At 38.0% G+C, this 15,179-nt stretch overlaps 1 protein-coding gene across 1 annotated transcript in view; it reads right to left on the minus strand.

Annotated features, from left to right (window-relative positions):
- The window catches only part of LOC306876194 (integrin beta-5-like), a 39,947-nt gene that overhangs the window by 5,712 nt on the left and 19,056 nt on the right, over nt 1–15,179 (minus strand). Inside the window, exon 11 of the mRNA XM_079427193.1 lies at nt 776–998. Within this exon, the coding sequence (XP_079283319.1) occupies nt 776–998 (223 nt within the window). The remainder of the gene's footprint in view (nt 1–775; nt 999–15,179) is intronic.

The raw sequence follows: 15,179 nt of genomic DNA on the forward strand, positions 1-15,179 counted from the left end.
ACAGCACACCGGCAGAAGTAATAATTATGAATGTGTCACGGAAAAACAGTAAGGAGGCTGCATTAATAATTTATTGATAAATTGGTGCTCTTTTTGTTTTTGGTTTAAGAGATGAAGTTGGTGACACAAACTCATCTCCACAGTAGTAGATTTGCCAGTTTGCATGTTTCATATGGATTACATAATCTGAGAATATTTGCTTCCCATTTGAATTGGTTCAATTGAAAGTAGACATTTCACTCTCTATAGATATTTTTTTCATGTCTGTAAGGCAAAGATATACACTGAGTTTCACGCTCAAGTTCACAGAGTCTGAGATTATTATTGTGAGTGCACACAAATAAACAGAGTCTTTACAGATTCTGTAAAGAAGCATTACTCTTATCTGTATGACCAAAAAATGGAGCGTTTTAAGAGCAAGTGACCGGACAATCTGTCCTGCAGTGAGCGCTACTGTTCAGCTTCCACACTTCCTGTGGATTGTTTTTTTTTCTGTAGGTAAGCGACTAATAAAATTTTGGTCAACCAAGCCTCTTCTCGTCGACTAATGGTTAGACGACTATTAGGGGGCAGCCCTAATAAATTTTATGAAAAGTGCCAATTTAAAGTAAAAATAAGGTTGAACTGCTGCAAATGAGTGAAACCGTATGCTATCGGATAGTAAAATTCCCATACGCATACATTTACAATAACGTACACACTTTTAAAGACAGACCTCACATTAGAAATCGAGTTAGCTTTAGTTAAGTTAGTTTCAGCATCCTCGGTTTCATACCTCTTTGTTCCACAAGCATCTGGACAGGTGGGACATTTTTCGCATGTGTCCCCAAATGCCCCTGGCTCAGTGCACTGGCACCGCCCACACGCACAGCTGCCCCGCCCGCTACAGATCTTGCCATCGTCCGACACACAGGAAGCGGTCTCTGTAGAGCAATTACAGTTGTCTCCAATATAACCAGCGTGGCATTTACACTCACCGCAGTGGCATTCTCCATGGCCTGGAAAACAGGGAAAGAGAGATTTGGAATAAATGTTACATAACTCGTAACACTGTAACCTCTTATTTTATGTCAAAAGGCTGCTATGTGCAACAATCTTGCACTAACAAATGTGGTTAACTCACTGGCGTGGACAAGAGGTATGAACACAAAGACCTCTCAGAAAAACAGAATACTGTAATGCACACAGTGAGAGTGAGAGCTTGCATATAACCAACATTTACTGACATGGAAACAAAAGCGTTACACATTTCTCTGTCATAACACAAAGATAGCCGCTGTCTACTTCTCCCACATTCTCTGAAGTCTCTCTGTCCATGGCTGTGCACATTCCTCTGGACTGATTACATGCAGATCCCCTCATTCCAACACCAAGGATTCTTGGCTTGTGTCTCCATTGAGTGCGAGCAGAACTCTCTTTTTGTATTTTGCAACAAATGTGCCAATGTGTTAAAAGTCACTGCATGAATGACCCAAGTGAAAGTTAATATTTTGATGTAGTACTGTATATGCGAAAAAGGGTAAAGGGTCTTGAAGCCAAAATGATATACAAGACACGCTTTCATGGCAAAACAGCTGTGAACAGATTGAAAGCAGCGGTGAACACTTGGTGTGCCATCAGCTGCCGCTGCAGCCTTACACCAATGATTGCACAAACACTAGAAAATGTTGGAAAAATTGAGCACACATGCTGCAAAGATGCAGTTTTGTGCTTGTGTAGTCCAGAGAGGCCATATTAGCGTGTAGGAATTCTAATAGGAGTTCTGCTTTAAATGTGATTGTTCACTCATAAATAAATATTCTGCCATTTACTTTCATTTACCCTCAAGTCCTTGCATTATTGTTTTTTTCTTTATGTAGAAAGGAGAAATTTTAGAAGACCTTTGAAGAAAGTTGTAGAATTGTAGAAAGCATGCAGCTCTAAATACACTTCATAGTGACCTGAGGGTGTCAAATTAAAATTAATTCTACTCACGTGCGGTTTTATGAATTCTTTAATATGACACGTTTGTTTTATGAGGAAAAATAACAATAGATGTTTGGAATAATATTGGGGCAAGTAACGTTTGTGGCCTGTAAGATTTTTATTATTTATTATTCCAAATGAAGGCTGTTCTTTTGACATTTCGAATCAAAAACACTGAAAAAAAAAAAAAAATCAATCCACAAAAATATTATTAAGCACAACTGTTTTCAACATTGATAAGAAATATTTATTAAAGCAGCAAATAAGCACATTAGAATGATTTCTGAAGGATCATGTGACACTTAATGAAATGATGCCAGCTGAAAATTCAGCATTGCCATTACAGCAACAAATTACATTTATAAAATATATTAAAACTGAAAACACTTCACAGTATTACTCTTTTATTGCATTTTACAAACTTACTGACCTCAAACTTCTGAACGGTAGTTAAAATAATGACAAAGGTTTTGCACATGTGGGGTCACATCCTACTGTGGGAGATGCCGTTTGATGCAGCCTAAGCTTGTGAGAAAAGGAAGTTACTTGACTCTCAGGGATGATCAGATTTGACGCTGAGAGAAACATGTACAGTGAGGGATGATGCGTTTGATGTACACACACACAAAGGTACTGAAACTGTCCAATGAGGCCATGCTGGTCAGCTCCCACACAATAAAGTTTTCATTGTGGTGCCACAGCAGAACTAATACAACCCAGGAATATGTAACCACTGAATTCTTCTTCTTTCCAAATTATCCTAAAAGCTACAATGTACCTTATAAAAGTAAGCGGCTCCCCATTTATAATTAAGAGAAACAAAAAACATGTTCATTAAAAATCTTTTTTTTTCTAAAAAAAAAAAAAAAAAAAAAAACTTTAATAAAGCAAGAGTCAAAGTCTGTTAGGGTTGAGAGAGGAAAATAAGGAAGAGAAAATCCTCTGAGACTTATATTAAATGTACCCCTCCTTAGGGTGTATTCTGTTTGAGACACTAAGCATGGCGTCCACTTCTGAACGGATCTGGTATGAACAAGGACACATCGTGGCGTGTTTTCCACATCTGTTTTCTTAATCCCTTTTGAAAGCTGTGTGTACTGTATGTGTGACGGTACTACTACTCAAATATAACAGCATCCACAGTTCAGTGTTTTCACCACAGACACTCAGAACTAACAGTCTTTAGATTTAATGTGTTAAACTAAAATATGAAGCCACCATCTGAACGCAAATAAAATTAAAAAACGCTAGAGAATCAATGCAGACCTGCTCTCCCAGCATTCCGGAATCCATTCTTTTATTTAGGTCACTGAGTAAATGTGCTGTTACCATGCCAGAAAGGCAGATCCATGTTTGAAAGCCTCTGGGAATGAGCCTCAGCCCATTTCTACCACATCCACAGTCAAACTAGACAAATTCACACACGAGTGAGTCCAAAGCCACGCAAGCACTGAAATATGTCAATTGCTGTCGAACTCAATTATCAGGTTTATTTAAGGGTGCAAAGTTTCACAGTCAACACTGAGTCCTACTGCAGTCAAGTCTTCATGAAGGGCATAGTCATCTTTGTGATGAAAATGTCTTTTTTCCTGCCTTAAAAGTATTAAAAAGCAATAGATTGTGCTTGACAGATATATTTAAAAGAAATTATGTAGTTTTGTAATCTGTCATGAATTACAATGCCCAAGTCATGAAATCGGACTGATAGCATTATCATACATCAAACAAAAGTGGAAAGGAAAGCTGCAAATGAAAAGAAAAAAAACCCCTGAGCTTTCCAATGCCAACTACCAATGGCTGAAAACGACCAGTTAAAAATATCTGCATTTTAGAGTACCTGTTTGTTCTAGTTCCTTATATCAACAACATATTGCCAATGTTTTTATCGTTAACCAAAACTAAAGCCAATAATAAAATTATTTCTATAAATAAATTTAGGTAATTTCAATAAAGCTCAAATGAAAAAAAAAAAAAAAAAAAAAAAAAACCATGAAAAACTTGCACTAAATTAGAAATAACTGAACTATATGTTATTAAAATAAAAATAAGTAATAAAATAAACAAAAACCTGAATTTAATGTTGAATTAATGTAAATATATTAAAAAGAAATCTTAAAAACAAAAACTAATAAAAATGTTAAAAGCACATGAAATTACTAAAACAAACTACAATTAAAATGAAAACTGAAATTACACAAATAAAAGCTAATTGAGAGAATTCATAAACACTATAATAGTATATAATACTAAAATAATACTGCATATTATACTAAAAAAACCTGGGTGAAAGAAAGGAAAACAAGGATTTTCATCACTCCATTTCTAAAAGTACACCAATTAAAGATTAAAAATGTAGGACATTTACCATACAATAGTATTTTTTTTTTTCTTAAAATAATTATGCAATTACATCTCTTTGAAGCTGAACATATTTGAATGTTATTCAACAAGCTATACATTCCAGACCTGCAGAAACCATTTGTCAATTACTGTACTGAACTGCTATTGGTTGACTGATATGCTGACCCTGACCTGTCCTTCCTGTTGTAAAGACCTTTTTAGCTACTGCAGTCCCACAGGAAGTGTAGATCCTGCTGCTGAAGCAACAGGAAGGACATTCCTCTTTATATTATAACACTCCAGGCTGAGCACTTCATTTCGTTCCATTCAAACACTTTAAAATTAAATGCTAGCGCTATTCTAGTGTATCATCACACTCCCCTCAGTTCACAGTGAAGAGTCACTGAACTTAATGAACCAAGATGCATCCATCTGCTGACACCAGAGGGAGATACAATTACAGTAAGGAGACTATGAAAGCTCATGGGGTCAATATGAAGTGGACATTAAATTCCTTATTACACATATGCCAGTTTTTGGCAGTTCATAATGGACAGCTAGAGAAGAAAACTTCAAAAACTTTGGGTAGGTGAAAGTGTAAAAGCAAAGCATTTATTGAAAAAATAAAAAGGTTGTAAAAAATGTAAGTCTTAGTCACTTTTGATCAATTTAAGGTGTTCTTGAAAAATGTATATATATTATGCATGCATAATGTAGTTTGCAGAAGCAAACAGACTTGCAGACTGACTTCGGATCAGAGTTATAAAACATGACGTGGTCATGGCTTGTGGTTTCTGTGTCTTTCTTCTGGTGGTAAACTTGAAATAGATCCTCCTTTGAATCTGAAAAGCACTCAGCAAGCCCTGTAATGACTGGGGTGAAGTGAGAGCAAAGGGAAAGGGTGTGCAACCTCTGCCACGTTCTAGTTCCACCCAGTGAGGAACCACCAGCACAGCACGGTTCTGCTCCAGGGGCATCTCACTTCCCCATCTGGAGCTGTGAGAGTGAGCGGTTTACAGAAATTCTGATCAAACAGTAAGCAAGAGACTTGATATGTCAGCAGTCTACATTGACAAAAACATGCCATCACAGACTCTATGGTCATTCTTCCTTCCCTACGAAAGAAGAAGTGCGGGTCTGTGTGCATGTAATTCAACGCCACATTCAGTGGAATGTTTAAATAAACTTATTTTGATGGAAAATCATTCATAGGGAGCAGTAAGCAGACAAACATAGAACCAAAAGTGTCGAAAGGAGAATTAAAAGCAAAATTAGACTCATACTGACTGTGATGTAGTGTTTAAGTCCTTTCCAAGGAGTTCTAGTATACATGTGACATGGTCCAAAGAGACACAACATTATCCATTTGCAGGCACAGTCATAGTTGATGCTCCTTCTGGGAAACAGGCTAAAGGGTTTAACTTTATAGGAGTCATCCAGTTTTCACAGACCTCTAAATCAAGCACTGATCTGATAAAGTGTGCTACATAAATAACAGCAACGTTTCCCACTTGTTGTTTCAGGCACCAAATGACCACTTTGTAAAAAATTGGGCTCAGTCATTTTATTTTTCATGTTTTTGAACAAAGTCTCTCATGCTTACCAAGGCTGCACTTATTTGATCAAAACTACTGTAAAAACAGTAATACTGTAAAGTCATTATAACAATTTAAAATGACTTATGCTTTAACATGCCATTTATTACTGTGACATTATAAATGTCTTTACTGTCACTTTTGATCTGTCTCTTTTGACTTTTTTGTAACATTTCAAAAAGTGAAACTTTCATAGATTCTAGATTTGTTACAAGTAAAACATTTCAAAAGTTTTTGTTTTGTTTTAATTTGGATGATTAGAGTTTACAGCTCATGAAAGTCAAAAATCCAGTACCTCAAAATATTAGAATATTTACATTTGAGTTTCATTAAATGAACATCCGTATAAATTGCGGGTATCTCTTGTTCTTTGAAACCACAATAATGGGGAAGACTGCTGACTTGGCAATGGTCCAGAAGACAATCATTTACACCCTCCACAAAAGAGGGTAAGTCACAGAAGCTCATTACTGAAAGGGGTGGCTGTTCACAGAGTGCTGTGTCAAAGCATATTAAAAGCAAAGTTGACTGGAAGGAAGAAATGCCAGCATGTGCCCAAGCAACAGGGATGACCGCAAGCTTGAGAATACTTTCAAGCAAAGCCAATTCGAACATTTGGGAGAGCTTCACAAGGAGTGGACTGAAGCTGGAGTCAGTGCATCAAGAGTCACTACGCTCAGACGTCTTCAGGAAAAGGGCTACCAAGCCACTTCTGAAACAGAAACAACGTCAGAAGCATTTTACCTGGGCTAAGGAGAAAATGAGCTGGACTGTAGCTCAGTGGTCCACAGTCCTCTTTTCAGATAAAAGTAAATTTTGATTTGGAAATCAAGGTCTGGAGTCTGGAGGAAGACCGGAGAGCCACAGAATACAAGCTGCTTGAAGTCCAGTGTGAAGTTTCTGAAGTCAGTGATGATTTGGGCCGTGATGTCTGCTGGTGTTGGTGCATACGCTAATATTTGTCTGTTTCTATTCTGTTTCTCAGTCCGTGTCTGGATCAGATGGTGGATCGGCGCCGGGAGATGATGTATGTGGCCCTGATCGTCGGCGGAGGCCGGACGCCTGGATGAGCCCCGGGGACATATCCCCAGGGAAGACCCAACTTAAAATACAATAAAAATTAAAATAAAACAAATAACTAAAAATATAATAAAATACTGAACTACATAATACTATTATTGTTAGAAATTGCAACAATATAAAAATTGCAATAATACATTTATACGTTTAAAATTTTAATTAAAAAAAATAAGTAAACTATAAATAAACAATAATATCCTGGCCAGAGGAGAACTGGCCCCCCGACTGAGCTTGGTTTCTCCCAAGGTTTTTTTTCTCCATTCTGTCACAGAGGGAGTTTTGTTTCCTTGCCGCTGTCGCCTCTGGCTTGTAAAGTTGGGGACACTTAATTTCTAGCAATTATCGTCAATTTGATATCACAGATACTATTTAAACTAAACTGAGCTAGACAACGATATCTCTGAATTCAATAATGAAATGCCTTTAACTGAAAATGTAATGTTTAATCTTATTATTATACATTACTGACACACTATTCTCCAATTTGATACTGTTAAGTGCTTTGGCACAATCTGTATTGTTAAAAGCACTATATAAATAAAGGTGACTTGACTTGACGTAGTGTTTTATCAAGTCCAAAGTCAATGCAGCCGTCTACCAGGAGATTTTATGCTTCCACTTTTTGCTTCCATCTGCTGACAAGCTTTACGGAGATGCTGATTTCCTTTTCCAGCAGGACTTTAGCACCTGCCCACAGTGCCAAAACCACTTCCAAGTGGTTTGCTGACAATGATATTACTGTGGTTGATTGGCCAGCCAACATGCCTGACCTGAACCCCATATAGAATCAATGGGATATTTTCAAGAGAAAGATGAGAAACAGTCGATCCAACAATACAGACGAGCTGAAGGCTCAATAGTGCCTCAGCAGTGCCACAGGCTGATCGCTTCCATGCCACACCTCACTGATGCTGGAGTTTGTGCTAAAGGAGCCCCGACCAAGAATTGAGTGCATAAATGAACATACTTTAAAGAACTTGAACTTTTCTGTTTTGCAAATCCTTTTTTTTTTTTTTTTACTGATCTTAGGAAATATTCTAATATTTAGAGATACCGGATTTTTGACTTTCATGAGCTGTAAACTAAATCATCAAAAAAAAAAAAAAAAAAAAAAAAAAAAAAAAAAACTTGAAACGTTTCACTTTACATGTAATGAATAATAAAAAAATTCTACTGGTATTCTATTTTTTTTTTTAAATGCACCTGTATTTGTGGTACTCTCCCATTCGCTACTCTTGAAGTGAAGTGTTCTCCCCACCCGCCAACCATTCAAATTTCCGTAGGCGGGATTTACAATTTGTGATGTCACAAACACAGGAGAACAACTTTGTAGTCCAAATGAGCCGTCCGTTGTAGTTCTTGAAAAGGGATTTTTTAAAAACTAAATATCTCCCTTTGGAGTGGACTTTGAGATTTGTAACTGTAAGCCCAAACATACACACTACACTGACTAAAATTCAAAAAGTGAAAAAGCATAATAGGACCCCTTTAAGAAGTACAACTCTTTTGTGAATAGAGAAACGTGCAATGCAAGTATGTAGGCCAAGACACGGCAAGCTGCCTCTTGTAGTTGCGTCTCTTGAGTGGTGACAAAGTCTATAGATGCTTGACATGTGGTGTCTTTTCCCTTTACAAGATTCCTTAGCAACCAGGAAACCTCAATGTATTCCAAAGAGAATAAAATAAGTTAAAAATAATCGTGACATGACTCTCACATGTTCTCCACTTAATGAGGAGCACATCTGAAATCTTACAAAGCCTTTTGAGCAGATAAATTATATTTGAGACAATTATTGCAGTCAGAAGTTTTGTCTCATGTGACTGCAGGGTAAATTATCTCATGCTCCAGAGACACTAACAATTACAGAGCAGGCATAAAAGATAAATACGGTTTTCTTCTGCTACACAGCCTTCTGACGCCTTTTAAATTAACAGGTAGGCTGAGGACAACAATGCACACGGTAATGCAGATTACCTTTAAAAACATGCACTATAGTTTGGGCCTGTGGTACATCTATTAGGTTTCTGGTTAGGAACAAGCTCATGTGTTTCCCTGCATACTTTACTGCTGGTATGGTATGGTGTAAAGCTTACACTAATTACCATTTAATGAACTACAACATGTTTGTGTGGCTCTCCAGCATAAAAGTGGGAAGTGCAAGGGCAAAGAGCCAAAAACACCATGTCTAGAACTCAGAGCATTTTAAGAATAAATCATATATAAACAGTCTACACGAGAAATGCATTATCAGTTCTATAGTTTGCCTAAATAAAAATGATTGACTAATCCCATGTTTCTAGTCTACTCTAGAAGCTATTTGCTGTTTGTGCACGCAAGGATTGGCAGACTCTGACTCATCACCAATCTTTTACCCTTTCTTACCCTCCCCAATGCCAAAATTGGATGCAGAATATATCTTTCTAGAGGAAGTTATATACATTCAAAACAGCTAAACAACTTTGTGCCAACATCAGGATATCAGTATTGTCTTGCTACTGTGTGCAAGACTATAAACTAAAGTCTAGTCCACCTTCGGAAATGATCATTTGCAAATTTGCCATGGAAAAATCGTTATCGTTAAATCGTTAGAAGGGCTAGTCCTGCATTTAGAGGTATGGTAATCCCATTGTAGCAATATAGTCACTTAAAGACAGATTTGAAAAGCAACTAAACAAGACCAAGATGAACAAGTTTTGTGTTTTACCAGCCCTTGACGAGACACAGAGTGACAGCTGAGATTTGTTTTTTAGCACTGGCTGATTGCAACGTGTCCAGTGATGATACTGCAAGACTCTTTAATCCGACAGTAAACTAAAATACCACCCAGTTTCATACACGGTCTAAAAGTCTTTTAAAAGTACTTTATGCATTTACATCTGGAAAAGTCTGAGTCGTCACTAATCATAATGTAACAAAATTTACATTCTATTACAATACACTATTTAAAATGTTACTATTTTTTCTATATTTCTCCATAATAATTTAAGATAGTAAACAAAAATATAATAATAAATATAATTTAATATTTAAAAAATATACAGTTGGGCAAAAAATATTTAGTCAGCCACCAATTGTGCAAGTTCTCCTACTTAAAAAGATGAGAGAGGCCTGTAATTTTCATCATAGGTACACTTCAACTATGAGAGACAGAATGGGGGAAAGAATCCAGGAAATCACTTTGTAGGACTTTTAATGAATTAATTGGTAAATTCCTCGGTAAAATAAGTATTTGGTCTCCTACAAACAAGCAAGATTTCTGGCTCTCACAGACCTGTAACTTCTTTAAGAGGGTCCTCTGTCCTCCACTCATTACCTGTATTAAATGGCACCTGTTTGAACTTGTTATCAGTATAAAAGACACCTGTCCACAACCTCAAACAGTCACACTCCAAACTCCACTATGGCCAAGACCAAAGAGCTGTCGAAGGACACCAGAAACAAAATTGTGGACCTGCACCAGGCTGGGAAGACTGAATCTGCAATAGACAAGCAGCTTGGTGTGAAGAAATCAACTGTGGGAGCAATTATTAGAAAATGGAAGACATACAAGACCACTGATAATCTCCCTCAATCTGGGGCTCCACGCAAGATCTCACCCCGTGGGGTCAAAATGATCACAAGAACGGTGAGCAAAAATCCCAGAACCACACGGGGGGACCTAGTGAATGACCTGCAGAGAGCTGGGACCAAAGTAACAAAGGCTACCATCAGTAACACACTACGCTGCCAGGGACTCAAATCCTGCAGTGCCAGACGTGTCCCCCTGCTTAAGCCAGTACATGTCCGGGCCCGTCTGAAGTTTGCTAGAGAGGATTTGGATGATCCAGAAGAGGATTGGGAGAATGTCATATGGTCAGATGAAACCAAAATAGAACTTTTCGGTAAAAACTCAACTCGTCGTGTTTGGAGGAGAAACAATGCTAGTTGCATCCAAAGACCACCATACCTACTGTGAAGCATGGGGGTGGAAACATCATGCTTTGGGGCTGTTTTTCTGCAAAGGGACCAAGACGACTGATCCGTGTAAAGGAAAGAATGAATGGGGCCATGTATCGTGAGATTGAGTGAAAACCTCCATCAGCAAGGGCATTGAAGATGAAATGTGGCTGGGTCTTTCAGCATGACAATGATCCCAAACACACCGCCCGGGCAACGAAGGAGTGGCTTCGTAAGAAGCATTTCAAGGTCCTGGAGTGGCCTAGCCAGTCTCCAGATCTCAACCCCATAGAAAATCTTTGGAGGGAGTTGAAAGTCCGTGTTGCCCAGCGACAGCCCCAAAACATCACTGCTCTAGAGGAGATCTGCATGGAGGAATGGGCCACAATACCAGCAACAGTGTATGAAAACCTTGAAAGTGAAGACTTACAGAAAACGTTTGACCTCTGTCATTGCCAACAAAGGGTATATAACAAAGTATTGAGATGAACTTTTGTTATTGACCAAATACTTATTTTCCACCATAATTTGCAAATAAATTCTTTAAAATCAGACAATGTGATTTCCTGGATTCTTTCCCCCCATTCTGTCTCTCATAGTTGAAGTGTACCTATGATGAAAATTACAGGCCTCTCTCATCTTAAGTGGGAGAACTTGCACAATTGGTGGCTGACTAAATACTTGTTTGCCCAACTGTATCATGTTGAAAAAAGTAAATTTTCACTGGTGGTCTCAGACTTTTGGACTTCACTGCAAGCTTTGCACAGGTCAAAAACACATCCTCAGGGTATATATATCAAAATACTTTCACCAAAAGCATCATGTTAGTGTCACTCAAGTATGAACCATTGCATCAAATCATGCAGTGACATGGAGAAACCATCTTCATACAACCTTCTGTTTAACAGCAGTCTAGACCTCTGATCTGCCCAAAGGGCGATTAAATTTTTTAAAGCAATTTTTATTTTATACCCTACTTTCTAATAAAATACCTAGTAGCTGAGATTTAGGGTGTGGATGTACATGTAACATCCATTCATGGAGCACAATATTTCAAAGGGTGAATATGAATACCTGCAAACCTCCGATCATGAGCAGCTTTTGACATTCTATTCTTTTGAAACGTTTCATGTAAAAGGCTTGGCATTTAAAAGCATGACAGAAAAGTTAGTGAGAAGTGAGGCAGGACTCATGGGAGATGCTTTATTTGTTTAGCATGCTGATCCAGGTCCCTGAGGCTCTGACAGGATCCACTTTCCATCCAGACTAGGTTTGTTCAACTGAGCTTTTCATTTAGGGATGTTTTTCAGATAGCGGAGCACATCTGAGTCAATACCCATTAAACTCCAGTGTTTGTTAAAATGCCTCCGTTGAACTCAGACTCATTTGCTTGCAAACTGAAAACAATATTGTCATAAAAAGTTTATGCATTCTTAATCAACAATGTTACTGATACTGAAGATCCCCAAAGACATGAAAATGTATCTTTCTGCAAGAAAGTGCACTCTTTAGATCAATAGATTAAGGAGTAAGCAATGAATCCGATTCCAAAGTCCCATTTTGCTTGTTTCTTGACAGCTCTATTACTCAACACGTGACCACACTGCTGTCATAAATTGTCCCACCAGGCACAACGTGACAAGTGCTCCACACCACAAATGAAAACCGATATGAAGGGTTTATACATTCAATCATCCAATACACGCCAGACTTTGCTGTATTTTTGATGATGTTTGCTTCTGAGGTCATTGTGTTGCCAGGAGCTGATGTCATTTACTGTGGTAAAGAGGATGTAGGGGTGTGGAAAAAAATAGGTCAACGGTCTGTGTAGTTACAGAGATGAGTTGGTGGAATGTTCGCCAAATGTTAAATGGAACCACATTACATCCCAATTACAGCTTATGTTTGGTATTCAACATACAACATCTCATCTGCTCCATGTGTGTGACGCTAACATCTAAAAGTATCTGAAAAACAGCTACAAAACCAATATGATTGTATACTGCACGGGGTCAAGTGCACAACATTTTATATTTTTTTTGTTAAAAAAAACAAAAACAATTCAATGCATTATTACTGAAAAGAAATATTTTGAATGGTATTATTACTGAAAATAAAAATTTTTGAATGGTAACTTTTGAAACGGTAGTGTAAAAATGGCCAGACCGTAATTGTTACCACTGCAATCAGTTGGATAAATCATGTGAAATCATGACGCAGATTAAAAAAAAAAAAAAAAAAAAGAAGAATTTGGTTCCACACTCCATTACCATTACTTGCCATTTTCTAGAGCCACAAAGCTTTACAACAAACACAAACATGTTTAAATTGACTAGGTCTACACAAACCTCAACAACAAGGTTGAAGATTTAAACAAAAAAGGAGTACATTTATATGTCTGTGGCATTTAGTCTATTTCGGTGTTAAGCTATTTAAATCAGCAGCAGATGCATAGAACACTACAAAGCTGAGGTTTACTAGGGGCCCCATCAAAAACAGCTCAATAGCTTTAACATACTCTCACTTCTCTTCTAGACTCAGAAAGCTATTGTGCAGAGATTCAAAACATATGCCCATTAATAAGTTTTAATGAGGTAAACCTTCGACTGACATGAGGCATGTGAACTTAAAAGTAAAAAATAGAAACAAAAAAACCCCCCATTGTGCACTTCCAACAGCAGTCATACTAAATCCTTTCAATCATAAGAGTCCAGCAGATTAAATTTTTTTATTATGATATCTGAGCGCAGACTAACTGGTCAAATGCAACAAAGGACACACAGAAGTCTTATCTGTGCAGTGTGGCCATTCTGTTTGAGCCCTTCAGACTGCTATCAGCACGACAAGGCCACACTGATCACATCCGACCCACAAAATACAAATATTAAAATGTAATACAATTTAGAGAGAAGCACACATATCTTATGTAAAACTAAAAACAGTTACAAAATTTCTCATAAAAGTTTAACGCACAGCTTTCTGGACAACTTCATTCTGATTGGTCGATCACACCATTCTGCTGTCAAATATTTTAGTCTGATGACTGTGAAACTGACCGGAAGAAGCTGTAGTAAGCGGATCACCGGCTGACTCTGCATTATCCTAATGTCTCTCTATATACAGAAAGTTGCTACTACATTCCAGAATAGGACTTTGATCCCATTCAAGACACTTGGATCCAATGGTCCTTATTTTGGTTTTATTTTGCTACCGTTATTGAAAAGTCTGTTTTAAGTAACAGCAGGGTGTGGAGTATGATACACAAATAAGGGTACAGCTGAGAAAACCATTTCAATGGCACTTCCATTAAACAGAGTTTCAAGAAAAACAAAGCTATGTTTACTCCAGGTGTATCAACAAGGGACTATGCTTAAAAGAACAATATTAAGAGTGCTTAAGGTTATTTTAAAGGGCTTACTGATAGGTCAATTGTATAGTACCGAGTAGCCGACAGCCAGTCAGCCTTCAAGAGTCATTACCTTGAAGTCACCAAGCCCAGTGACCCAATAAAAAAGGCCCGTCCCAAATGGCACCCTAAACCCTCGCGGTCTTCCTTCGAGTCCGCACTTTCGTGACGTAATGCCGCATTGACTGTCGGGTAGAAGTCTGCCACAGAGCTCACCCCAGTGCGGGCTCGGAAGAAGTGTGGATCGAGGGCGCATAACGGCTGTAAAGGGGGCGCTGGTGAGCACCCTTCTGAACTCTAAAATGAGGAATGGGACACCCTACGGTCTTGTGGACTTAACAGATACGCGCACGTGGTGGCCATTGTAAGTCCGTAAGACTGCCACTTTGGAACACTTCATGTTCACTTGCAGAGGAGGAAATTCATTAAATTAATCTTTGAGCGAATCGTTTGGGAGTCGTTGAGCAAATAAGGTAAAAATAAATGCATATTATAAGACAGTGAAAGTGTTTTTTGACCTTGCATGCATGTCAACCTGTTGCTGCGGACTCCCAAAACCAAAATATGAACCTTTCATAACCCAAAATAGGGGCACTTTAATACTGTGTGTCGTTTCCTGGATGATCCTCGACGGTCTTTCTGTTTTGTCATCATTGTTCAGGCATTGTGTTGCCTTCTTGAGCATCAGTAAAAATGTTTTCACCTTATATAATAGCTATGTATGAGTCCCTCAAATGTCCTCAGTGTGAAAAGATGGATCTCAAAATCATACAGTCACTGCTGGAAAGGGTTCAAATATGCAAAAGATGCTGGAAAACCAAAGAATGTGCAGGAGTTGGAGGATTTTTCTGAAGAA

Source organism: Barbus barbus (assembly GCF_936440315.1).
Source record: "Barbus barbus genome assembly, chromosome: 10".
In the NCBI taxonomy this organism is placed as follows: domain Eukaryota; kingdom Metazoa; phylum Chordata; class Actinopteri; order Cypriniformes; family Cyprinidae; genus Barbus; species Barbus barbus.